This window comes from Vulpes vulpes, chromosome 9 (genome assembly GCF_048418805.1).
Source record: "Vulpes vulpes isolate BD-2025 chromosome 9, VulVul3, whole genome shotgun sequence".
Classification (NCBI taxonomy): Eukaryota; Metazoa; Chordata; class Mammalia; order Carnivora; family Canidae; genus Vulpes; species Vulpes vulpes.
In genome coordinates, this window is record NC_132788.1 from 1,697,218 (window position 1) to 1,723,688 (window position 26,471).

At 52.1% G+C, this 26,471-nt stretch overlaps 1 protein-coding gene across 1 annotated transcript in view; it reads left to right on the forward strand.

The window, feature by feature from the left end:
• Positions 1 to 5,478: 5,478 nt before the first annotated feature.
• NDUFA10 (NADH:ubiquinone oxidoreductase subunit A10) overlaps positions 5,479 to 26,471 on the forward strand; it is a 48,193-nt gene continuing 27,200 nt past the window's right edge. The window contains exons 1-8 of the mRNA XM_025984308.2: positions 5,479 to 5,646; positions 8,526 to 8,694; positions 9,403 to 9,618; positions 12,446 to 12,532; positions 15,372 to 15,493; positions 17,641 to 17,720; positions 22,263 to 22,317; positions 23,993 to 24,078. Of these exons, the coding sequence (XP_025840093.1) occupies positions 5,590 to 5,646; positions 8,526 to 8,694; positions 9,403 to 9,618; positions 12,446 to 12,532; positions 15,372 to 15,493; positions 17,641 to 17,720; positions 22,263 to 22,317; positions 23,993 to 24,078 (872 nt within the window). The 5' untranslated portion in view covers positions 5,479 to 5,589. The remainder of the gene's footprint in view (positions 5,647 to 8,525; positions 8,695 to 9,402; positions 9,619 to 12,445; positions 12,533 to 15,371; positions 15,494 to 17,640; positions 17,721 to 22,262; positions 22,318 to 23,992; positions 24,079 to 26,471) is intronic.

Below are 26,471 nucleotides of genomic sequence, written 5' to 3' on the forward strand. Positions count from 1 at the left end.
GAAAACAAAGAACCGAGGAGCTGCTCCAACTTCATAAAGAGCATTTATAAATCTCCCGGAGTTAGCATTACACTTTGCCAAATACTGAGTGTTTTCCTCTAAGAATGCAAGGAGGTGGGCTCTTGCCACTACCGTCCAACACAGAACTAGAAGTTCTGTCCAGTGTAATAAAGACAAGGGAAGAAGTGAGGGGCATCCAGGCTGGAAAGAATGAAATAAAACTGTTCCTATTTATAGATGACATGACTGTCTGCACAGGAAGTCCCCAGGATTCTATACAACATCCTCTAGAACTAGCAGTGTATTCAGCAAGGCCACAGAATACACACTAAGCATACAAAACCCAGTTGTGTTCTTATGTACCAGCAATGAACACAAGTGACACAAAATTTAAAATACCTGTTTTCCCCTAAGATCGGGAACAAGACAGGGATGTCCACTCTCACCACTGCTGTTCAACATAGTACTGGAAGTCCTGGCCTCAGCAATCAGACAACAAAAAGACATTAAAGGCATTCAAATTGGCAAAGAAGTCAAAACTCTCCCTCTTCGCCGATGCCATGATACTCTACATAGAAAACCCAAAAGCCTCCACCCCAAGATTGCTAGAACTCATACAGCAATTTGGTAGCATGGCAGGATACAAAATCAATGCCCAGAAATCAGTGGCATTTCTATACACTAACAATGAGACTGAAGAAAGAGAAATCAAGGAGTCAATCCCATTTACAATTGCACCCAAAAGCATAAGATACCTAGGAATAAACCTAACCAAAGAGGTAAAGGATCTATACCCTAAAAACTACAGAACACTTCTGAAAGAAATTGAGGAAGACACAAAGAGATGGAAAAATATTCCATGCTCATGGATTGGCAGAATTAATATTGTGAAAATGTCAATGTTACCCAGGGCAATGTACATGTTTAATGCAATCCCTATCAAAATACCATGGACTTTCTTCAGAGAGTTGGAACAAATTATCTTAAGATTTGTGTGGAATCAGAAAAGACCCCGAATACCCAGGGGAATTAAAAAAAAAACCATATTTGGGGGCATCGCAATGCCAGATTCCAGGTTGTACTACAAAGCTGTGGTCATCAAGACAGTGTGGTACTGGCACAAAAACAGACACATAGATCAATGGAACAGAATAGAGAACCCAGAGGTGGACCCTGAACTTTATGGTCAACTAATATTCAATAAAGCAGGAAAGACTATTCACTGGAAGAAAGACAGTCTCTTCAATAAATGGTGCTGGGAACATTGGACATCCACATGCAGAAGAATGAGGATTCTTGCACCAGACACAAAGATAAACTCAAATTGGATGAAAGATCTAAATGTGAGACAAGATTCCATCAAAATCCTAGAGGAGAACACAGGCAACACCCTTTTTAACTCGGCCACAGTAACTTCTTGCAAGAAACATCCACGAAGGCAAGAGAAACAAAAACAAAAATGAACTATTGGGGCTTCATCAAGATGAGAAGCTTCTGCACAGCAAAGGATACAGTCAACAAAACTCAAAGACAACCTACAGATGGGAGAAGATATTTGCAAATGACATATCAGATAAAGGGCTAGTTTCCAAGATCTATAAAGAACCTATTAAAAAAAATTAAAAAAAAAATTAAAAAAAAAAGAACCTATTAACCTCAACAGCAAAGAAGTAAACAATCCAATCATGAAATGGGCAAAAGACATGAAGAGAAATCTCACAGAGGAAGACATGGACATGGCCAACATGCACATGAGGAAATGCTCTGCATCACTTGCCATCAGGGAAATACAAATCAAAACCACAATGAGATACCACCTCACACCAGTGAGAATGGGGAAAATTAACAAGGCAGGAAACAACAAATGTTGGAGAGGATGCGGAGAAAGGGGAACCCTCCTGCACTGTTGGTGGGAATGTGAACTGGTGCAGCCACTCTGGAAAACTGTGTGGAGGTTCCTCAGAGTTTAAATAGACCTGCCCTACGACCCAGCAATTGCACTGCTGCAGATGTACCCAAAAGACACAGAGGCAGTGAGACGCCGGGACACCTGCACCCCGATGTTTATAGCACTAATGTCCACAAGAGCCAAACTGTGGAAGGAGCCTCGGTGTCCATCAAAAGATGATGGATAAAGAAGCTGTGGTCTATGTGTACAATGGGATATTCCTCAGCCATTAGAAACGACAAATACCCACCATTTGCTTCAACGTGGATGGAACTGGAGGGTATTATGCTGAGTGAAGCAAGTCAATCGGAGAAGGACAAACATTATATGGTCTCATTCATTTGGGGAATATAAATAATAGTGAAAGGGAATAAAGGGGAAAGGAGAGAAAATGAGTGGGAAATATCAGTGAGGGAGACAGAACGTGAGAGACTCCTACCTCTGGGAAATGAACAAGGGGTGATGGAAAGGGAGTTGGGCGGCGGATTGGGGTGACGGGATGACAGGCACTGAGAGGGGCACTTGACGGGATAACCACTGGGTGATATGCTATATGTTGGCAAATTGAATTCCAATAAAAAAATACTTAAAAATGAATGAATAAATAAATTTTCAAATCAAAAAGAAAAAATAAAAATAAATAAAAATAAAAAAATAAAATACCATTTGAAGACACTAAACATTTTTTAAGTGTTTAGGTGTACTCTACCCAAACTGCAGAACTTCCATGCTGGAAAGTGTGCGGTGCTGGTGGCAGATAAATGGGGGGGGGGGGAGGGTGAGGAGGGTGAGGGGGAAATCTGCTGGGCATGGGGGGTAGGAGTCAGCACAGCAAAGAGGCTAATCCTCCCCAAACTGTTATGCATGTTTATCGCAATTACTATCAGAATCGCAGCAAGAGTTTCCATACGTACAGGGAAGACGACCCTAAAATTTATATGAAAAGGCAGAAGTAGAACGGCTAACAGTTTGGAAGGAGAATAAAGTTGGAGGAATTAGTCTACTGGCCTTGAGACTCCCTCTACAACTACAGTCATCCAGGGTATTGTTGCGACACAGATGGTGGGACAGACCAGGGAAGCCCCACAGAACTACTGGCGGCTTCTGTGATTCAAAACTTTACTCAAGTAACGGCAGATTCACACGCAGTTATAGGAAGTAACCCGGAGACCCTTTGTAAACTTCGCCCAGTTTCTCCCAAAGACAACATTCGCGTAACTCTAGTAGCGTCACCACCGGGACGTGGATGCTGATCGTCCACTCACCTCCTTCAGACTTCCCGCGTTTCCTGTGCTTATTTGTGTCTGCGTCACTGTGCGTGTCCTAAGTTTTACAAAACGTTTTCATCTGTGTAGGTTTTGGGTCCACCCCCCCCCCAAGACACTGAACTGCCCAACACCACGCGGATTCCTCATGCTGGTCTTGTAAGTGCACCACGTTACTCTCATTCCTGCAAACGTCCCCCCACTGCTAACCCTGCGGCTATTCCTTAATGTGGCCTCGGTCTCCAAAACGTCATTTCAAAATTGCGTCAACGGAGTCGTCGTGCCTTCTCAGGAGTCATTTTCTCAGAGTGCGATTCCTTGTTCTTTTCCACATCCGTGCTGGCCGCACTCCGTGGTGTGCACCGGTCGGTTTACCGCTCCCCTTTGAAGCACACCCCGCCTGGTTACTCCAGGGTCTGGCTGTTATAATACAGCTGCCACAGACGCCCATGCACAGGTTTGTGGGGACACAAGTTCTCGGGGAAGAAGTCAGAGGTGACACAACAATAGTGCTTGGGATCTAGGTCTAGTCAAGTGCTTGGGATCTAGGTCTAGTCAAGTGCTTGGGATCTAGGTCTGGTCAAGTGCTTGGGATCTAGGTCAAGCTGTACATGCCGCCACGTGCATGCGCGCACGCACGAGGCGTGTGGGTTCCTGTGAGGTTTCCATCACGTGCTTTACATCGCTAGCCAGCGTGGACGTGTCGGGTGCTACACACCATGCCACGTGGAGACTGGAGAGATTATGATCTGGGGATGGCGTTTTACAAGCAAACACTACATCAATGTGAATCTTAGTACCGTCTCACAAGTCGTGTGACCTCGGGATAGAGCAAGCATCTGCCATTCATCCAGAAACATCCAGTTTTTCTTATGAACCGATATTGAGTTTTCCCTCACTTGGCTTCAGTGCTGTAGTGATCATATAAGGAGTCAGGCTGGAGCTGGGCAGAAGCACGGCCTGCAGGGTGTTTATAAACCGAGCTCATCTGGAAGTGAATTCCCTGAGCGCGTGGTTTTCCCGCCCCAGTGTTTCTGGACAGGGAAGGACACGCTGGTTGCAGCCGGCTACATGGGTCTCCATCGGGGGCAAAGCTGGGAAGGAAAACGAGCAGCGCTAGAGGCAAGATGTGAGTGGGATGGATAATGGGGCAAGATGAGAACAGACAACAGAGGGTGCCCCCCACCGCCAGCCTGGAAGGGGCACGGGGCTCCCTGGAGACAGAGGTGAGCGGGGATGAGGTCTTGGGCAGGAGGTGACCCCACGGGGCTGGAGGTGCACCTGCAACGTGGAGGAGCTTTGCTTGGGGCTGGGACTTGGCGGGGTAGGAAGCGAAGGTGGGTTTAGCAAGGGTGCCCCTCAATGGGGACCACTGCCCCAGGCTTCAGGGCCCACCCGCCATCTCCTAGGTGCCCTGGATCCGCCCACTGGGGCCCCGCATCCCGACCAGCACCAGCTTTCAAGTAGACAAACATCCCCTGGAAGACCTTGGTTTCCAGCCCCGCGATCCCACGCTGGCCCCCAACTCGGTGAGCATCCCCAAGGCCGAGACCGAGCGCAAGTCCAGCCCTTCAGAGCAGCGGCCAGAGGAGAAACCCTGCTGAGCGACCCCGGGGAGGGCGCAGTTCCGGGGAGCGCTCAGGGCTCGGGGGTCGGGGCGATGCTGTCCGAGGAGGTAGGGGCGCCGCCGGCCCGAGGCCCCCCATCCCGGCCGGGAGGACGGACACAGGGCGGGGAGCCCTGTCCTGCATGTGCCCTGGGCCGAGAGGTCCGCGTGCACCCCGGGGCCCCCATCCCGGCCGGGAGGATGAGGTCGGGGAGCCCTGCCCTGTGCCCTGGGGCGGCGCGTGCACCCCCCGGGGCCCCCATCCCGGCCGGGAGGATGGGGTCGGGGTCGGGGAGCCCTGCCCTGTGCCCTGGGGCGGCGAGGTCCGCGTGCACCCCCCGACCCCCATCCCGGCCGGGAGGATGGGGTCGGGGAGCCCTGCCCTGTGCCCTGGCGCGGGGAGGTCCGCGTGCACCCCGGGGCCCCCATCCCGGCCGGGAGGATGGGGTTGGGGTCGGGGAGCCCTGCCCTGCGCCCTGGGGCGGATGTTCAGCTGCGCCCCCGGCAGCCCCGGGGACGCCGGGGGGCGGCCTCGGCTCCGCGCCCCGCACCCCCGAATCCCCGCAGACGCGCTCTCGGTCGCAGCCCCAGGGCCGGGTCGGGCGGCCGGACCCGCTCTGAGCGCATGCGCCGCCCCGCCCCCCGCGGCAGCTCCCGGCAGGCGCCGCGGGCACCCCGGCCGTGACGTCACGCGGCGCGCCGGCCGCGGAAGAGGCCCCCGTCGCGCCCGCGTCCCCTCGGGTCCTTGAGCCGGTGCCGAGCGCGGAGCCATGGCGTCGAGGCTGCTGAGAGCGCTCCCTGCGTCCGCGGCGGCCGCCCTCCGCGCGGTGAGGGGGAGCGGGCGGCGGGGTGCTGCTGGGCCGTCCTCCCGGCGCCGGCCCGATGGTGGGAGAGGCCGGGGGGCGACCCGGTGGGGGCGGGGGGAGGGGCGAGCTGGAGGACACGGGCCGCGGGCGGCCGCAGGGGACGCTGGGAACCGGCTTTTGTTTGTGTTTATAGGAACCGGGTCGCGGGGTGCCTCGGCCTGCAGGCGCCTCGCCGCGCGTGGGGGTCGGGCCGCGGAGCGCCCTGCGTGGCCTCCCCGCTGAGGATGCCGGCCGGAGGGTTCGCAAGAGGACGGCGCGGTGGCCTTAAAAAAAGAAAAAAGCCTTTAGTTAATCCTGGGAGAGACCCAGGCAGAGACCCAGGCAGAGGGGGAAGCAGGCTCCGTGCAGGGAGCCCGATGCGGGACTCGATCCCGGGACTCCAGGATCACGCCCTGGGCCCAAGGCTGAGGCTCAACCGCTGAGCCTCCCCGGGGTCCCCAGTGCAGTCTTTTTTTTTTTTTCTCTCTTTTTTTAAAACATTATTTATTTATTTATTAATGAGAGACACAGAGGGAGAAGGAGGCTCCCTGCGGGGACCCCGACATGGGACTCCATCCGGGACCGCGGGGTCACGCCCTGGGCCCAAGGCAGAGGCTCAACCGCGGAGCCCCCCCCTTCCCCCCCGCCCCCGGGCGTCCCCAGTGCAGTAGTCTTACTAAAAAGCCACCTGCATGTTTCCAGGACACGACTGAGGTCGCCAAAGAGAAGAAACCTAGGAATAGCGGTCACCTTTATAACGTGCAGGGTCCTGCAAATCGCTTAGTGGTCCCAGAATGGAGGAGGTGCGCGGGGCTGCAGGTGCCAGCAGTAGGCGGACCCCCCCCCCCCCCTTCCATCACAGCGAGCTCACTTGCTGCTGGTACCCTCTGCAGGGGGTGTGGGTGAGCTTCAGCCAGTCTCCAGAAGGATGGAGAGGGTAGACGGCCCTGTTACCCGGGTAATTGAAGGAATTGGGAATGTGTCGCGACAGGTCAGCTGCCCCGTGTGGTTCTGGAGAGCAGTAAGACACGACGGAGAGCGCGGAATCATGGAGAATTGTGCCATGACTGTGAAAAAGCACTCTGTAAAGATTTCAGTCGGTAGTTGGCTGTGGCCTGGTCACACGTTCCCGGGCACCTGCTGCAAGCCCCATGTGTGCCGCGGTCAAGCTGTGGGCACGGATGGAGAGCGTTTGCACGGGGCTCCTGGGTAGCCAGGGGCAGAGAGCTTAGTTTCCAGGGTGCAAGGTGCAGCGTGACCGGCACCCCCTTACCTCCTCTGCTGCTCCCCAGTCCACTTGGCCTTGCTGATGTTGCAGTGCTCTTGCCTCCACTCTCCCTGAAAGACCCTCTTGCAGATGTCCAGCTGGCCGGTCCCCTTGGCGCCTTCATGTCTTTGTCCACACGTCACCCTCTCCCCCAGCATAGCATACCTGGCCCATACGCCGTGCTGCCCTCCCCAGCACTTATTTTATATGCAGTGGACAACACAGGTTTGAACTGTGCAGGTCCACTTATTTGCTGATTTTTGTTTTAAAAAAATAAGTACAGTATTGTAAATGTAGTTTCTCTTCTTTATGAGTTTCTTAAAGTCATAAAGTTTCCTCTAGCTTTATTGTAAGAAAACAGTGTATGATGTGTATAACACACAAAATACACGCTAATCGACTTTTTATATTATCAGCAAGGCCTCAGCGCACAGGAGGCTATTAGTAGTTAACTTCTTGGGGACTCAAAAGTTATATGTGGATTTTTAACTGCACAGGGGAGGGGAGGGCAGCATCCCAGCTCCTGCATTGTTCAAGGCTCAACTGTAACGACTTTTTTTATTTTGTTGTCCCGTTGAATCCATTGGCTCGTTTCCGTATCCACATTGTCTAGAGAAAGTGCTTTGCATTGTGTAGGCTCCTGATAGATACTTGTTGAATGAATAAGTGAGTGAACGTTTCTTTATATGGTTTTTGGCTAGTTTTAATACTTTCAAAATGAGCTACGCGTTCCTATTTTTCCGTATTCTATCAATATTCCTTATTGATCCGTATAACCTTTATATACACTAGGGATTTTCTTAGCTGTTTGCCTTTTGATCGTGTCTCTTTATGTCATGTGTGTTTTGTTATGTGTGTTGGTGAGGGGTAGGTCATTTGGCCTTTTGAGCAGAGAATAGGTTGGGGATGTTGGAGACAGGAGATGAAGCGGGCATTGCATCATAGATGAGAGACGTGAAGATGTCTGCACAATCGTGGCAGGGATAGGGAGGAGACAGTTTGTTCCAGAGTTAGGGTCAGTAGGATTTTGTGAATGATACGGTTGAAGGAAGGAGTAGGATATCCAAGGTGATTCTCCTGTGTGCTCGGTTTTGGTTGGTGGATAGCAGATAGGGAGCTTGGGGGGAGAGCAGATTCGGGGGTTAGGGTGTGGATGTTAAATTTCAGTTCTAAGCGTGTTAGCTTTCAGATATTTTCAGGACCTCCAGATGGAGCTGTTTAAAAGCAGGTAACCATCGAGTCTGGAGCTCAGGATGAAGTCTGGACTAGAAAACTCTGTTCCTCTCCTCTCTAACTTCCATTTCCTTCCTCTCTGTCTTCCATCCATCCATCCATCCATCCACCCTTTATAGAACACGGTATGCATATTCTATTCCAGACCGTGAGGATTTAGCAGTAAACAAAGCAGATAGTCTCTCTGCCCCTATGAACTTACATTAGGGGTGGGGCAGGGAGACCAGTAGTTAAGTAAGTAGGTAATTAAAATGTAGGTATTGGCATTTTTATCACCAGGGGTCTTCTCGGCCCTTTTCCCTAATGGCTGCTGGTGCCTGCAGTAACCAGAATGCTCACGTGGTGCTGTTGTGTTTTTCAGGGAGGAATCCATACAAGTGCACAGTGTAAGCTACGGTATGGCCCTTTGGCATACATACTCGGCGAAAGAACAACCAAAAAGTTCACGGAACGCAGCAAAGTGATAACTGTAGATGGCAATATATGTTCTGGAAAAAGCAAGGTTGCGAAAGAAATAGCAGAGAAATTAGGTACGGACTTCTGTCTCGTGGAGCACTTTCCTCGCAGGTGCACAACTGCTTCTCTGAGTTTGGTATTACTGTAGCATTGACTAGGTACAATTGGGCCCAAGGTAGGCATTTTACATTTTTAAAATACATTAAAATGTGTTTTTAATGATTGCATTTAATGAAAAATTTAAAAATTCGTACTGGTCGTCAATTTGAATTGGAAGTTTTTCTTGATGATGTCAGCAGAGCACTTTCACATGAGTGGTCTTATTTGAGCTTTGTGACAGTCCTCAGAAGTAGAGCCCCGCTTACTGCTGTCACTCACACGTGGGTACACTCCATAAAAAGCTGCTGTCACACAGCGGCTGATTCGTACAAAGCCAGGATTTGAACCCTGGGTCCTGACTCCTGGTGAAGGTGTTTGTCCATCATCCTTTTCTGTAGTATTTGGCTGGTGCCCACTTGTACATGGGGGGGCTCCCACAGTCCCGGGTCCTTTCCTTTTGGGAAGGAACTTCCATGGGAGCATTGGGGACCCCTGGCAGCACAGCCCTCTCGCTGATGTGCTTCTGTTGCACACGTGTTCTAGGTAACGTCTTCAGTGTCTCGTGTAAACACGGGTGTGAGGGTGGCTCAGCCTCAGCGATGTGTCTAGATGGGGCTTTGTTCCTGGAGTCCGTGCTGCCCGCGAGGGCAGATGAGGCACTCGTGTCGCATTTCTTCTCTCAGGCTTGAGGCACTTCCCTGAAGCAGGGATACATTACGCCGACAGCACTACAGGAGACGGCAGGCCGTTGGACATGGAGCTCAGTGGCAGCTGCAGCATGGAGAAGTTCTACGACGACCCGAGGAGTAACGACGGCAACAGCTACCGCCTGCAGTCCTGGCTGTATGCCAACCGCCTCCTGCAGTACGCGGACGCCTTGGAGCACTTGCTGAGCACAGGTGCAGTACCCGTGACCTGGTAGCTGTGGGGCGTGCTCGGCACTCGAACCCTGTTCTGGAGTCGAGCCATTTTAGATTGCCATGAAGTAGAGCTTTTCTTTGAGAGTATTTGATGAGGCAAGTCCTGTCTTTTTAAGAAGATCATAAATTCCCCGAGATCCACATTATTCCTGCTTAGAATACAATTTACTTAGTGTTATTTCCTTTCTGTACTGGAGTGAGGTTCATGGATTATATGGAATTTCCATGCCGCTGCTCTAGGCTCCTAGGTGGGATGTATCCACAGATATAGGAAAGAGAGAGCCTATAAATGACTGTGATGAAGGGGAGTCACACGTGCAGTGGAGCCAAGCCGTGAGTCACGCAGAGATGTGGCACACAAAGTAGGCTTGTGTCTGAGGGCCCAGGGGGGCTGGGATTCACCTTCTCCACCCCTGGGTAGCAGCTAAACCTGGAGAAAGTGCAGAGGCCGGGGGGATTGGCGGGGTGGGTAGAGCACACAGAGCCCCATGGGCCCATACAGTGGAAGGGGGTGTACTTCTGGAGTCTTTGGAAGCCGGCAAGAAATGGACAAGGGCCATATATTGGGTCAGGCACTGTTTGGGAGATGGGGAGCAGAGGTCAGGACATAAAGTTAGTGCAGAGAAGGGTCCAGTCCACAAGGGACTGCATCATCCTGGGGACCAGCAGTGTGGGGTTGAATGTGGCTCCTACCCCAGAATGTGCTGGTGTAGCAGACACTGCTGTCCTGGGCCAAAGCTCGTGAGAGAAGGAGATGCAGATTGTATGAGCTGCGTGTCCGCCCCTTACGGCAGTGGTTGTCACTCCGAGTCAGCTGTCCAGTTACCTGGTGAGCTCATTTACAGACCGCTTAGCTGCCACCCAGAGGGTCGTGGTGTGAGAGCAAGAAGGTATTTTGACAAGGGCCCCAGGTGGCTGAGGAACTGGTTCACAAACCTGCATTTGGTTCTAGCAGGCTCTGCTGTGCGGTACATGTCCCGGCGGGGCTGCACATACACAGCACCTGCTCCGGGGGGGCCTCTGCAAATGTACGGTACATGCTCTGGTGGGCTTCACCATATGGTACATGCTCCGGTGGGGCTGCAAGTGTATGGTACATGCTCCAGCAGGGCTGCATGTATATGGTATATGGTACATGCTCCAGCGGGGCTGCATGTATATGGTATATGGTACATGCTCCAGCGGGGCTGCATGTATATGGTATATGGTACATGCTCCAGCGGGACTCCGCGTATATGGTACATGCTCCAGCGGGGCCTCACGTATATGGTATATGGTACATGCTCCAGCGGGGCTGCACGTATATGGTATATGGTACATGCTCCAGCGGGACTCCGCGTATATGGTACATGCTCCAGCGGGGCTGCACGTATATGGTATATGGTACATGCTCCAGCGGGGCTGCACGTATATGGTATATGGTACATGCTCCAGCGGGGCTGCACGTATATCGTATATGGTACGTGTTCCAGCGGGGCTCCACGTATGTGTACGTGCTCTAGCGGGGTTCCACGTATGTGTACATGCTCCAGGGGGCTCCACATATATGGTACATGCTCTGGCAGTCTCCAAGGATACAGTATATGCCATGAGATGCAGGATTCACTCTTCAGTTAAACGGTTATAGAGGAGTCAGGTTATTGTCTTGTTTTTCCAAAAATTTTTTTAGTGATACTTTTCCTCATATGAAGGTCATCATGATTTTCGTTAGTGCTGCTCCTGAGAAGAAATGTGGTGTCCCTTGTGATACCTGTTCCAGGACCCGGCTCACAGCAACTGCGTGGTGGCTCAGAATACATACTGCTACTGGGCTTACCTCAGATTCTTTTAGAAGCATATTTTAGCCCTATGTTAGGATTTCCTATTAAAGTCAAAAAGGAGCATTTTAAATGAAAATTTATTTATTCTTGTTTTATTAATCATTGAACACTGTGTGAGTGCCTGCTGTGTGCCAGGTGTGTTCTAGAAGCCAGGGTGGAGAAAGCGAAGCCTGCAGCCTCCTGGAGCTTACACTGTGGTAGGGAGATAAAGAGTAAACGTGAGATGCTCAGAAGGGGTTTGCACTGGGGCTGGGGCTGTTCTTCCAGGTGGGAAGGTGGGGGAGGCCTCAGTGCTGGCACAGCAGGGCTGAGTGCAGGGATCCTGAGGGGGCAGGAGCCAGGAGGGACCGTGCTCAGGGCGGCTGTGGTCACAGGAGGCCACTGTCACATAAGTGCCACGAGTGGGCTGGGACTGAATGAGACCGAGAAGTTTGGCCTGGGCAAAATGCTTTCCCTCTGGGGGAGAGAGGAAGCCATTGGAGGCTTGAGCACAGTTTTGAGAGGGCCCATCTGTGTCTGGGAGAGCGGCTGGGAGCAAAGGCAGAGACAGGCCCTACTTGGCACTGAGGCTGGGACCTTGCCAGCAGTGAGGAGGTCTTCCTTGGGGGGAGGTGGCTGTGGAAGCCGTGTAGAACGGTCGGGTTCAAGATGTGGTTAGGGGAAAGTTGGTGGTTCACTGAGACTTGGGCACGGGGCATGGGGGGAGAGTCATGCATGCTGCTGGGGACTGGCCAAGCAGTCAGACGGGGGCGGGATTGGGGTGGGAAAGCTGTGGTTTCAGACAGAAATACTTCCCTCTTAACTGAGTAGCTGGCAGGAGGAGACAGTGTTACATCACCAAGACCAGGGGCGTTCTACTAGTTTTTGGAAATGTTTAGTATGCGAAAGGTGTTATCAATAACTTGACTTTCTAAAATGAAGTTACTTGTTTCCACTGGCTTGATTTTTACCTGATTTCTGATTTTTATTTCCCTGTTTTTATACAGGACAAGGTGTCGTATTGGAACGCTCCATCTTCAGTGACTTTGTTTTCTTGGAGGCGATGTACAACCAGCAATTTATCCGAAAGCAGTGTGAGTCGGGGCTGCAATCAGGCCTTCTTGGGCGTGTTGTGTTGCTTTGTAAAGGTTCTGTAGATTCCCCTTGCACTTAGGGTGCCCTCTGTGCGTCTATTAAACACAGGACTAGATGCCATTACCTGTTACGTTAACATAGGAAAAAAGAGGGTTCCCTCCACCCTCTTTTCCTCCTAAGTTCATATCTCCTGGTGAAAGCAGAGGTTCCATCTAACCTTCCCCAAAACCACACCCCTGTCCCCATCTCTCTTCAACCTTGCAAAATACCCAAGCCCACTTCCTCTGATCTGGTTTAATTTTCGCTGAACTGACCAATTTCTAGTGTGTGATTTTGTGTGTCATTAGGAGGTCTGTTTTCCTTGTGCCGGCACCTGCACGACAGCATGATCATCGTCTTCTCTTTCTGTCTGATATGGTGTTGTCCTGATGCTTCTAGGGACAGCCACAGCGTGTGGGGGGAGTTGAAAGTGTGACAGGTGGCACATGGACGAGGATAAGGACTGGTCAAAGGGGGCCTGATGGAGGAGTCACAGAGACAGGTCAGGGAGGGGCCAGGAGGACATTTCACCTGAGAGCTCAGCCGGCTGGAGCTGGCGGGTGGCTCACCCTGGAGGGCAGAGGACCAGGGGCTGGTTCGTGAATGGGCAGCGGAGCAAGCCAGGAGACCATGAGGGATCCTCTGCTTACACGTTCTGCTGTTAGGGTGGTGCCTGGGCTCGCAGAGAGCGCCGCCAGAGCCCTTGCTTCTGGCCCGGGCATCGGCCCTCTCTGGGCATTCGGAGCAACAGTAGGGGTTTCTGGGGCAGGCATGACAGCAGCGTCAATGCCCGTTCCTCCAGGGTGCTGTGGGCACACACAGGAGAGCTCTAACTGGCTGGGAGACCCGGGGCTGCCCTCGACAGCATCCCTGAGCAGTGGGCCCGGGCAGGCTGGCAGCAGGGTGCCGGGGAGCTAGGTGAGGCACGGCCGGAGGAGCCTGTGCTGTTGAGGCGGGGAGGGCCCGTGATGGCAGGGACGGCACGGGAGAGGCCTGCGCCCCGGCGAGGATGCTTGGCTTCTTCCTGAAAGTACCGAGGAGCTGCTGAAGGTGTTGGGTGTGGAAGGATGTGGTCGGGTTGAGTTCATTCGTGTGAGGGGAAATCAAAGGAAAGGAGGCCTGAGGGGGAGAAGTCAGCGTGGGATGGCGTGTCTTACTTAGGATGACGGCCACGCTAGGTACTCAGCTTTGCAGAGGGAGATGGGGGAGTCACACAGATTCACCAGGCTTGCTCCCCTGCAAAGAGGGTGGGAAGCGGCAGCGGGCCGGGAAGGAGGTGTCGCTCACAGGCGTGCCGAGTCCAGATCCCCTTGAGATGGTCAGGTGCACGTTCTGGCTGGTGGTCGGGTGTCACAGACGTGGCTCGGGGGGCTTGGCAGACAGGAAAGCCCCACCTGAGATGTACGCACGGTGGCTGGGGTCCTTGGGCCTTCTGGGATTCTGGGCAGGGAAGCCTGCTGCGGAGTTGAAGCTGAATCAGGTCAGTGAGGGTGACACGGGCACAGTGGTCGCAGGAGTGTGCAGGATCTCCTGGGACAGCAGCTGAGAGGTGCCCTTGGGGAGGCCAGGACTTCAGCCAGAGTCCTTTCCGGGTGGGGCTGGGGGAGAACAGTGACTTGAGACTGGCTGGCGCAGCACGAGGTGGAAGATGGCCTCACAAGTGGGAAGCTCCCAGGAGCACGGAGAAGGGGGCAGAAGGATGCGCGTCTTGCCTGAGGGTGGGCGAGGCTGGGCTGGTTCCGGGCTGACCAGGTAGGAAGCCGGTATCAGGCCGAGTGTTTTCTGCCCGACAGGAGGACAGTACCCCCAGGTGAGCCTCGGGCACTCGCTGTCCCCTCCCCACGCGTGCATCGCAGAGCCTTGCCGACCTTTGGGTCTGTCCTGAATTGCCGCTAGAGCCGCAATTGCCAGCCGTGGTCACCTGAATGTTTCCTTTAGAGCAGAATTGTCTCTCTGTAGCTCTTTGTGTGATTCCCGGAGTTTGTCGCTTCTGGAAGTTTCCACCCTGTGGAAATCTGCAGAGCTGGCTCTGGTACCGTCGCTGTACGCGGAGGCCGTCCGGGGGCAGAATGCTCCTCGGAACAGCACGGATGTGCTTAGTGTCACAAGTTACGGGGCTGCGGTCTGTGGCCTGTTCTGCGCAGTGCTAACTTGAGGACAGTTCTCTCTCTGCCTTAATTGCTCTTTTATTTCTTATTACTAAACGTGCTTCACTAGGTAGTTCTGTGTAGCTGATTAAATTTATTGAAATACGTTGGAACCAGGAAAAAGTAGTTTCACATTGTTGAGTTCTTTGAAAAATAAAGTGCATAACAAACGTCTGTACTCCTGGAGAACACGAGACTGTTCTCTCCTGCTGTACACAGCAGGGGTGCATGATGCGTTCCAGCCACGGGCTGCCAGGGCGGACGCTCCTGTGCCCTCCCCTTGCCTAGGAAGTAGACGTATTGCTGCATTGTGGTCGGATGCCCTTAGAATATGACCTTTCGAATGTTCCTAAGGCCAGTGTTTAAGTCTCATCGTTCCACCCTGGATGTGACGTGCTGTCTCTGGGCCCCCTGCTTGGGGTCTGATGGGGCCGAGCGGCACTGGGGTGCGGGGCTGTGGGAGTGGCGCACCCTGGCACCTGCAGCAGGTCACTGGTCATGTGTGTGCGGCCAGTGCCGACAGTGGTGCATTCTGGAGTCAGATTGACATGTGGAATTGCCTAGACCTTTGCGCTTTTATTCAAAAGGACGCGTGTTGTGGACGCATGTGGTGGCCTGTACGTGACGGATTTGCCTGTCTCGTGTGTGCCAGGTGTGGACCACTACAACGAGGTGAAGAAGGTCACCATCTGCGAATACCTGCCTCCTCACGTGGTGATCTACATCGACGTGCCTGTTCCAGAGATCCAGAGTCGCATTCAGAAGAAAGGAGATGTAATTCAGCTTTTCAGTTGAAGACCACGCTCTTTTCACGTGTCCTCGTTATTTTGACGTAGATCGGCACTTACTGGTGACGTTGCCGGCAGTTCACTGTTGGGCACCGCCGGCCTTCACGGGGATGGGCGGCACGCAGTGGGGCCCCCGAGAGCGGGCCCTGGTCAGCCCTGCTCTCCAGCAGTGCTCTGCAGCCCCCAGCGCCAGCCCACTGTCATGCCCTGTCCCCTGTCCCCCGAGCCACCCTGTGAGGATGGGTCAGTGTCCTGGGAGACCAGCTCTGCCCTGCACCTTTCTGTTCTCTAGTGGGGTTTCCACGCCCTATTTTTCTCCTGCAGATTGTGATTTCTAATATCCTTCAGTTCTTCCCTCCTGCCTAACCCAGATTGAGCCCCTCTCTCTTCCGTGCATGGAGACTCTCGAACAGCCGGGCAGCCGTCTCCACACGGGTGGCGTTGGGTGAGCCTGGATCAGGGCACCGAAGTTGCGGTTGGAGCAGCTCACTGGCTCTGCGGGCACGATGCAGGAGACGGGTCACGAAGACCGTCACTGCCCCTCGGGCGGGTTCTTGTTTGGAAATACCACTCCCCCCCCCCCCCCCCCAAAAAAAAGAAAATACCATTCCCACTTAGAGTGGTTCTTCCTGGGGCAGAATATGGGTTTCTCCCTGATGCTGGGATGAAGTGTACAGTCACGTGTGGGAGAGGTCAGCAGCAAACAGGGAGACGAGGAATGTGTCAGGCGAGGTCAGTGCCCCGGGGGATCATGAGATGGGGATAATGCGCCTTGCTCAGCTGTAGGAGGTTTTAGACTGAAACTTGCCCCTCAGAATAGGAGTTTTCAGCTTCTGAATTTGGCTTAGCACACGTCAGGCGATAAGGGAGGCGAGCAGTGGAGAAAGTGGGAGAGGTAGTTGGGGTGTGAGGGGGGAAGGCAGTGTGTGAGGGTAGGGGGAGAGGTGGGCCAGTGCCCCTGTCGTCAGTGGTCTGCTGCCAGGCTCTGTATGTGTGCACGTGTGCTGTATGTGTGCCATACGTGTATACTCTGCTGTCTGTTGTATACGTACGTACACGTATTCTCTGTACCATATGCTCTTTGCTGTATGTGTATGCGTGTGCGCTGTGCACGTACCATATACCATGTGCTCCGTGCTGTGTGTATGTGTACACGTGTGTGCTGTATGTACTGTATACCATATGCTCCACGCTGTACATATATGTGCACGTGCTGTGCGTGTGTGCTATGTACTGAATACCATATGTTCCATGCTGCATGTGTGTATGTGTGCGTGTGTGTGCTGTATGTGTGCCATACGTATGTACTCTTGTATGTGTGTATACATACGTACGTGTATTCTCTGTGTACATATGCTTTAGGTGTATGTGTGTGCGTGTGTGCTGTGCATGTGTGCCCTGTATACCATATGCTCTGTGCTGTATGTGCCTGTATACCATATGCTCCGAGCTCTGTGTGTGTATATATTTGCACACATGTGCTCTGTGTGTACTGTATACCACATGCTCCATGCTGTATGTGTATATACGTGCACACATGTGCTCCGTGCTGTATGTGTATATACATGTGTGTGCTCCATGATGTATGTGTGTATACATGTGCACGCGTGCTCCGTGCCGTGTGTATGTGTGCACACCTGTGCTCCGTGCCATGTGTACTGTAAAAGGGGGCTCTTCTGATCCCATTCTTTTTTTTTTTTTAAAGATTTTTATTTATTTATTCATGATAGTCACACAGCGAGAGAGAGAGAGAGGCAGAGACACAGGCAGAGGGAGAAGCAGGCTCCATGCAGGGAACCCGACGCGGGACTCGATCCCGGGTCTCCAGGATCGCGCCCTAGGCCAAAGGCAGGCGCCAAACTGCTGCGCCACCCAGGGATCCCTTCTGATCCCATTCTAAGCACGTGTCTTAAAGCCCGTGAGAGGTCATGCTGTGGGATCCCCTGGGTAGATGTGGGCTTCACTGTGGGAGAATGAGGATGATCCTGACCAGTGCCGAGGCCCATTCTCTGTCGTCCCTGCAGCTACCACGACTTGTTCCAAGACAACCATGTCTGTTGCTTGTTTTCCCCTCGTATAGATGCCCAAGTGAAAACAAAAGTCTAAACGTGTCACTTGTTTTCTTCTGTTTAGCCCCATGAGATGAAGGTCACATCCGCCTACCTGCAGGACATCGAGAACGCCTATAAGAAGACCTTCCTGCCTGAGATGAGGTGAGCCAAGCGCATGCTTGGTTTCTGTGACCGGAACGTCTGTACAGATGGCCCCCTCTGCCCAGCAGCCTGGGAGTCCACTCTCATGACTACAGTGCACGTCTGTGCTGTTTTAACCTGACGTGTATGAGCGAGAATGACAGGACACATTTCAGCTTGACTGGTGGGGGTTTTCAGTTTGCATATTTTGTCCATACCTCTGTTGTATTTCCAGCATCATTTGAAGCTGGGAGTAAACCCGTGCTGTATCTCACAGTGGTGAAGCTCTCTGATGGTGTTGGCATCGGAGAACTCTATATTTTGACCTGAGGTGGCAGCTGAACATTCCTGCTTACCTGGAAGGCCTGCTCGAATCCACATGGAGAATCCATAAAAGACAAGCAATCCCTGTAGATACTTTTAAAAATTATTCTTAGAGGTTGTTTGGATACAGTGAGATCCCACAGATTCTCCTGTTTGTTTCCCTCCTCCTGCTGTCATTGTTTCCTTACTGAAAGCACAAAGGGAAACGTTCTGCGCTCTGCTCGTCATCCTGTGGTCCGTGGCTGCCCGCATGTGAGGGAGGTAGCGGCCGCTGTCGCTTGAGTCCCACTAGAAGGTCTCTACCAGCTTTTCTTAAGTTCTTTTAAACCAAAGCCTCTTGATACCTAAAATTTTCATTCCATAGTTTAAAATTTCAACATATGAAATTGTGAATAAAAACAAAGTACATTGTAGTAATTTTGGAAGAAAAGTTTGATTTGTAAGTTGAAAACTAAGTTTTTTTTTGTTTTGTTTTGTTTTTTTTGTATTTATTTATGATAGTCACAGAGAGATAGAGAGAGAGGCAGAGACACAGGCAGAGGGAGAAGCAGGCTCCATGCACCGGGAGCCCGACGTGGGATTCGATCCCGGGTCTCCAGGATCGCGCCCTGGGCCAAAGGCAGGCGCTAAACCGCTGCGCCACCCAGGGATCCCGAAAACTAAGTTTTTTTAAGCATAAGCATTGATGCTTACGTTACTGCCTCTCTCTTGTGATAAGCTGTTACCTAGCAGCAGTACGGGCAGGGCGCTGCAGGCCCGTCTTCCCGATGTACCGCTTTGTTTTTAAGACCAGAGGTGCAGGAAAAATCAGTTTTTTAAAATCTGTGCTAAGGGGAATGTCTAGAGATACATGAAAAAGCAGAAGAAACAGCTTTCATTGACCCTCGTGTGGGTTCCAAAAACTCTTGGAGATCTTCTGACTACAAAAACATCAACTGAAAAATTCTCAAATAGAATTTCTAGCTAATAATGCCTGAGTTCAACTTGCCAGTCAGGGTGAGGTTTTCTTTTACTTTGCAGTTATTTTCAAGAACTCAAGGGTTTCCTGGTCACAGAGTGTGTTTAGCAGCCGTCCTAAGCATCCCTTGCATCATTTGGTTGCCAAGACTTGACTTGCAGTGGGAGTTCGCCCTGCGGCCTCACGTGCTGTGTGCCCCGGCTCCCGTACGCCTCTCCCAAGGCCCAGAGCGGTGCTGGTGTCCATCGTGCTGGCCGGCTGGCCCAGCCTAGCATGTTTGGCGACACTGATCCCTGCGTGGAGCGGAGCAGAGCAGTGTTCAGATCCTTACAAGTCAGGGCAGGCGATGTGTGCTTTGTGTTTCTTCCAGTGTGGACCTAATGGATCATGCACAGAGTTTGGGCATCGTTGCTTGGCAGTGCCTGACATGACCGTTCCTGTGGGTGGGACGGCCACTGTGCGCTCAGCGCACCCATCCTGGTTCAGCGTACTGAGCCTGATGAGTTTCAGCACAGTGTCACAAATGCTCTTAGCCTGGGAGGTGATTTCCAGTCCTTCCCCACAGTCCTGGCCTCAGGCCCTGATCATATAGGCCAGGGTTCTCTTGCATCCTGAGAGGCCCCCCTTGGCGTTCAGAGCCCTTGTTGGCAGGCAGTGCCGAGGATGTGCAGTGCTCTGCTGTGGAGCTTTGTGTTCTTGTGAGTTCACGTGGGGCCTCACGGCCTGTGCTGAGTCCTGGTAGTACAGTGCCTCCCGCTCGGATGAGAAGCAGAGGCTCACACTTTGGGGCAGAGAGCTCCCCTCCTTCCTTCCCAGGATGTTTGGATGTTTCTCAGGTCCAGGTGTTCATGCCACCATGGGTCAGGAGGTTTAGACTTACAGAGAAAACAGACCTCTGTTTTGAATAAGAGAATTGTTTTTAGCTTGAACGTTAGTATTTGAAGTAGAGCGGATTTACTGGACACGATTGGTGGCCACCGTCTGGGAGGCTCTGGATGCCTGTCTGCTCCTGAGCTGGCCTCACCTGTGTGAGCTCTTCTTCCATGACCGGGACACACGGCAATGCATCATTGTCTTTTTACGTGACGTTTGTGAGCACATGAAGAACGGTGCGGCTTTAGCCGAAGTCAGCATTGGTGAGATTTCAGGAGGCAGAGTGACCTACCAGAGGAATTTTCTGGTATTTTTGGGCCATGTCAACATTGACGCTTAAAATTGTTGGAGAACATGTTTTTATCCTCATTACCTGATTCTGAATGTGTTGTAAATAAGTTTGAGCGATAGCTCGGTTTAGCAGACATCGGTGCATCACTCATGAAGACGTTTACTTTGCTCTGTCTGTAAATGTCGCCATCAGCACCGCGGTTCCCAGAGACCTGGTGGTTCCTGGGACAGGTGGGCTGGGGCGTTAGTCGGTTTTGAGTTGCTCCTTAGGCTGATGTCCCCAAATCTGAGACCCTTGTTGGCCACCCTCTTTGTTCCGGCCTCCTTCACAAACCAGTAGGAGCGAGAGGCGAGCGCGACCCAACAGGAGGATTTGCTTTGTCCTGTGTCCTCTGTCGGTTTGTTACTGGGACATTTGGCATGGGATGCTGCTCATTATAAGCACTCAGAAAATAAAAATTCATTGAATTGAGTCACACGGAAGATGGAAACATTAGGCTTTGAAATTGGCTCTGTAGGTTTGCAGTCGATGGTCTGGAATCTCAAATTCTGTCAACAGAAGCCCCATCTTCGTCCCCTTATCCACCCCATGCAGCGCCTGGTGGGGGCTTCGGAAATGTGCCGATCGCTGTGCTGGAGGTACCCGTCACTGCTTTCCTGACCTGTGACCACTATGCCAGGGAGCCACATCGATTCTGGGCATCTCCATTGCTGTGTGATAGACAATAACGTTTCCATGCCAGCTGCCCTCCCTGGATTGTCAAGGAGTGTCCCCAACCTCTGCCCTCTGCACACTTGGTTTAATCCTGACGTGTGTGGCTTTAGAGGGAGATCAACTTTGTGCCTTTCTCCTCATAGTGATGATGGGAGGCCGCAGGCCCTTGAGGAGCAAATACACTGAGTTCCCTAATGAGGGGTAGCTTTTACTCCAGCTCGAAGGCGGGTGCAGTGAGCGCACGTTTCCGGCCTTATGGATCCATCGTCATTCTGCTTATGGTTTCTGACCATTTTCACGTATCTTTACTGATGCAGAGTTGCAGTGACTCCGCTGCAGTGAGAAACGGTTCCCTAGTCGGACGGCTTCCTTTGTAGAACATAGGCTTATCTACAATCACGGCTCCTGAGAAGTTTGGGCTTAGTAGGAGTTGGTGGTAAGGATACTACTACAGGTACTTCAGCCGTACCGAGTTCATTAACCCGGGGGCTGGCTGCAGGTGGTTCCCGGCTGCTGAAGCTGGATACCATTGCAGAGGGCAGATGGGGAGTTTAGGTTGAGCCCAGCTTGTGAAGCCTTGGACTCTAGACTGATGCCCATCAGTAGGGAGGTGCTGTGGTAAGGACACCTAAAAGAGGGAGCGTCCTTGTTTATGCCGTGCAGATGGTCTGTGGGACGTCTGTCCTTGACATTCCGCTGTCCCCTCTGTGGGAAGGGGGTCAGAGATTTCTGCGGTGATGGGCTTTCCAGTGGGACTCCGGTCTGGGCAACCTTGCCGGCCTCTCTGGTCGGGGTTGTGGCCTGGGATCTCCCACTGGCTGGTCTGCAGGTGGTGGCAGAGGCAGCCTGCTTCATTTGTCGGGTACAGACTTAGCAATCTGTTGGCTTCCAGTCCTCTCCTGGGGGGGGGGGGGGCAGTCTACCATCCGAATGGTGGTACACGTGGTGGGGGAAATGGGCAGGCATGCTGGAAATGGCAGCCTGCTGCCCCCTTCTTTTTGGGACCTACCTGTGATTTTTCAGTGTCCAGACTAAGGGCCAAGGACTGAGGACACTGAGCTGCTGCCTTTCTGCTGCAGAGTTGGGTTGAAGCAGGTCACCGTGACACAGTTGGTTTGTCTCCTGGATTCCAGCAGCTCAAGTCACCCGCGGTGGTCCTCCAGCCCCCCTTGACTGCTCTCTGTGCCCTGTGTCCCCCTTGGCCGCTGGTCTCCTGCTCACCACGTTTCTGCTGCTGGCAGGTGCTCCTCAGCCATTCTGGCCACACGAGCCAGCATGTGTCCAGCACATTGTTCTAGCCTCAGAACACAGTCTTAATGTTTATAGGGGTAGACTTTAACGTCGTGTTCTTTTGTACGTTAAGCTTGCAAAATTTACATTAAATTCTCGTGTTTTCTTACAGTGAGAAATGTGAGGTTTTACAGTATAGTGCAAGGGAAGCTCAAGATGCAGAAAAGGTAAGAAATTGGTGGGAGAGTTAATAGTTCTTAAATTTAATTTGTATGTAAGGTTCTGGTAAATCATGTAACCGGTTCTGCTCCTACAGGTCTTAGAAATGTTTGTATTTCATAAGCTAAAAGAGGTACTAAGCCAACCTGTTGCACTCCCGTCATGAGATTTTCATTTTCATTTAAATAATTCCGTTTCTAAGATCCTAAAATTGTAGAAGATACATTATTAAGTGCATTTGTAAAATTCAAGTCAATCTCAGTGCAATTTTCAGGAGAACTTAATGAATAACAGCCAAAAAATTTGAAAAAGAAAGGAACATTTGCCTTTCCCAGTACAGAAACATAGTCCAAAATCATGGTAATGAAAGCGCTATGATATTAACACAGGAATTAATAAATAGCTTAATGGAACGGATCAGAGAGTGGGGAAACAGGTGCATGTGTCAGCACACGTGTGTGCAAGTGTGTGTGTGTCTTGACTTTGGTAAAGGCAGTGCTTTGAAGGATAATAACGAAGTAGAAGAAAATTATTTCTTAAATGTCATGGGGGCAATGGATCATCCATTAGGCAAAAAAATCCCATTTTTATATATATTAATCATAAATTACTAAAATGCAAAACAAAAGGTATAAAAATCTAGAAGAAAATACTGGTTTTATGATCTGGGGTCGAGGCCTATGTGGTGGTATGAGCAGGACTGAAGAGGTGACTGCTGCGGTGCGCACCTGCGGCGGTCAGCTCCAGGCGCGGGAGGGGCGAATGTTGCGAGGAAGGTCTTCTCCACAGAGTAGCGCCCTCCCTTAGGGCCGTGTCCCGGTGCGGCTTTGGGACAGCACTGAGGACCGCACCCGGCCTGTTGTGCTTGGATGACACTATTCCACATGCTTTTGTTGCTGTGACGTGAATGTGTGTGTGTTTACACTATTTTACACCTGGACAGACTGTTCAGATGCCATGCGTCTGAGTAGAGGAGCACATTCCCTCTCTAAGACCATGCTGTGTTTTGAGTTCATAACTGAGTGTATCAGATGCTTGAAACCTAAGAGAGGATCCTGAGTTTGGCATGTTTGGGGGCAGCCCCTCTGGGAGGACTGCAGGGTGCGGGGTGGGGGTGTGGAAACAGGTTATTAGATCTCTCTAGGAAGTGTATCAATTTTCTTGTTGTTCTGTTGCCTTCAGTGGCTAGGTCTTGTGTTCTAGAATGAACTCCCTGGGCAGGAATTGAGCAGTTTGTCACTGACACTGGCGCCCCCCTTCTTGATTCTTCTTTTGTCCTGCGCTGCGTCTCCCAGCCTCACGTGTAGTTTCTGCACCACTTGTGTGTTAACTGGGCCACAGTGGGGGTCATCTGGGCCAGGCTCCCACCCTGGGGGTCATTGCCACCCCCAACCCCAGGGTCACCTGGGGCCTGGCACCCACACCGGGGATCACCTGAGCTGGGTTCCCAAGCTGAGGATCAGTGCCACCCCCCGACCCCGGTGTCACCGGGGGCCCAGCACCCACAGGGAGTGAGCGCTCTGTCCCATTTCTCACTGAAGCCCATTTGTCTAATTTTTCTTTTTGATTTCTGCGGTGATTCTTCCTGCTATATATTTGTGGCTTATGATGTATTAAAATGCTGTCTCATTTAAATTTCCAAAGTGGGACTCTGCATTAAAACTGGAATTGTCTCTGTCTTAGATAATAGAGGATATCGAATACCTCAAGTATGACAAAGGGCCGTGGCTCGATCAGGACGACCGGACTTTTCACCATCTGCGGATGCTGTAAGTTCCGTGCTGTTGGGAGCCACGCAGATGGGACGAGGGGCTGGGTTTTTGAGCACAGGCCCTGGCCTGCTGTAGAAACTTATAGAAGTTTGAAGGAATTCGTTTTCAAGTTAGATGTTAACAGTGCCACCAATAATGGGGTGTATCTCCTGTTCCCTTCAGTCTCTTGCATTCTGTGGTCTGACAACTAATTAATTGATTGCCAATATTAATTCAACAGGTAAGTGTGTCCACCACATACCAAGCAGTGTTCCAGATTTAGAGGATTTAGAGTCCAATAAAACTTCCACTTTCCTCTTCTCTGGGCACTTTGTCCACCAGCCTCCAGGCCCAGGGTGGTGGAGAGAGGGCTCTAAATCCTGCTGCTGGTTAGCTGGTCGGACAGCACCCCGCCTCTCGTAAGCACGCAACGAAGTGCTCTCTCCAGCTAGTGCCTGACATCCTCCCAGGGACATTCGCTGTTCTGTTGGGCCAGCTGTGTCAAGACGGTGAATGTCACGTGCTTGGAGCCATCGTGACGCTTCCCATGCCATGAAACGCGTCCCTTGGTCAGGGCCACGCTATGCTGATGACCGTGTGTATGAGTGCCCTCGGGCTGCCATGACTAGTAGCCACACACCAAGGGCGCTAAAAACAATGGAAGTTTATTCTCCTGGCTCTGGAGTCCAGAAGCCCAAAATGAAGGTGTTGGCAGGGCCACCCTGCTCTTCAGGTTCTAGGAAGAGTCCTTCCTGCCTCTTCCAGCTTCCTGTGGCTGCTGGTGATCCTCCGCGTTCCTCGGCGTGTGGCTATGTCACTCCCACTCTGCCTCTGTCCTGTCCTCACATGGCCTTCTCCCCTGTGTGACTGTGTCTCTGTCTACATTCCTCTCTTCCTATAAATTCAGTAGTCACAGGATTAGGACTCACGCCAGTCCCCTGTGATCACATTTTAACTTCTCTCTGCAAAGGCCCTGTTTCCAAATAAGATCACGGTCACAGGTTCCAAGTGCACATGAACTTTGGGGGGACACTACTCAGTACACCGTGTTTTGAGGTCCCTGAACCCAACCCCACACTTGAGAAGTCACAGGAAGGACTCGGAAATCACAGCGTATAGCTGTGCTCATGGCGCAGGGGATCAGCAAGGATTCATAGCTGGTCCATAAGGAGAAGGACACGGCAAATGTGGAGCAGTCCACACGCGGACCACGATGCTCCCTCCCTCCATGAGGGACATGCCAAATGAGCTGCTTTGTTCACGAGAAAAGCAGTGCTGAACACATGGGCATGGGCGGTATTTCTGCCCACAGAGCCCATCAGATGCTCAGCACCCAGAGTTTCTCTTGAGTGCTAGTCATGCAGGCACCTTCTGCCTTAGCAGCTACGCACGTTCCTGACCCCCATGAATCCCACTATACCCTGGTGCCCGGTGTGCAGTGCCCCCGCCTTAGGGCAGTGTTTAGTAGACACCAGCCCAGGGGGACCGCGGTCTCAGGCCTGCTCTGTTTAGGACAGTGGAAAGGCCTGTGTGCACGTGAGCTGGGCCTCTGGCAGAAATGTCTCGGGCAGGAAGGCGAATCTAGACCCAGGAAATGTAAGCATCCTGTGAGGGTCCGTGTCTGCCCCTCCATGAAGGGTGGGACCCATGGTACTGACTTCCCCCCTTTGTCTCCAAAGATAAGCTGTGCTGGAGGCTCAGCATTGGCCTCTGCCCTTGCCATGCTGGGCACACAGTGGCCGGGCCACATCCGTTTTGAGGAGCACCAGTCTGGGTGTCGAGCCCATGGGTGATCTCTGGCAGAGCTGGGCCCCAAGTGCCACCTTCCTCTGTGCACTGGATATTTTGCTAGCTCACAGCTTTTCTCTTGATAACTACTGCACTTGTTTTTCTGTACTCGATGCACCCTAATGTCAGCATATGTAGAAGCCATATCCTGTGCTTGAGATGGAATAATTTCTCATGTTGAACCTATTGCTTTAGTTTTTAAAAGTAAGACCTAAAATTTTACTTATTTTTAGCAGTTTTTGGTTTATGCTTGAGATGGAAGAAATAGGATATTTCATGGGAAGGATCCTATGGTTGTAGGGTGGGGGTTGACGCAGAAAGGGAAGGAGGGTTCCTGGGGGAAGGCTGTGAGTGGCCTCTGAAGGTGTGGCCTCGTGCTCCGTGGCCGTCCATGCTTCTGACAGGGTGGAGGAGGGGTGTGACCAGGGGCTGGGTGAGGGGGATATACCTTAGGCGTGTGGGACTTCTCTGATGGCCGCCTCTGTCTTCATGGTGATGGAAAGTGGGTCATGATCCACGAGGGGCAGTGGGGGTGGGGAAGGGCATATTGGAGGTTTGAGGAGGCCATTTTGGAGGAGGACAGGTACGAAATGTCTGGGCCTCGGCGTGGGGAGGACCGGCCT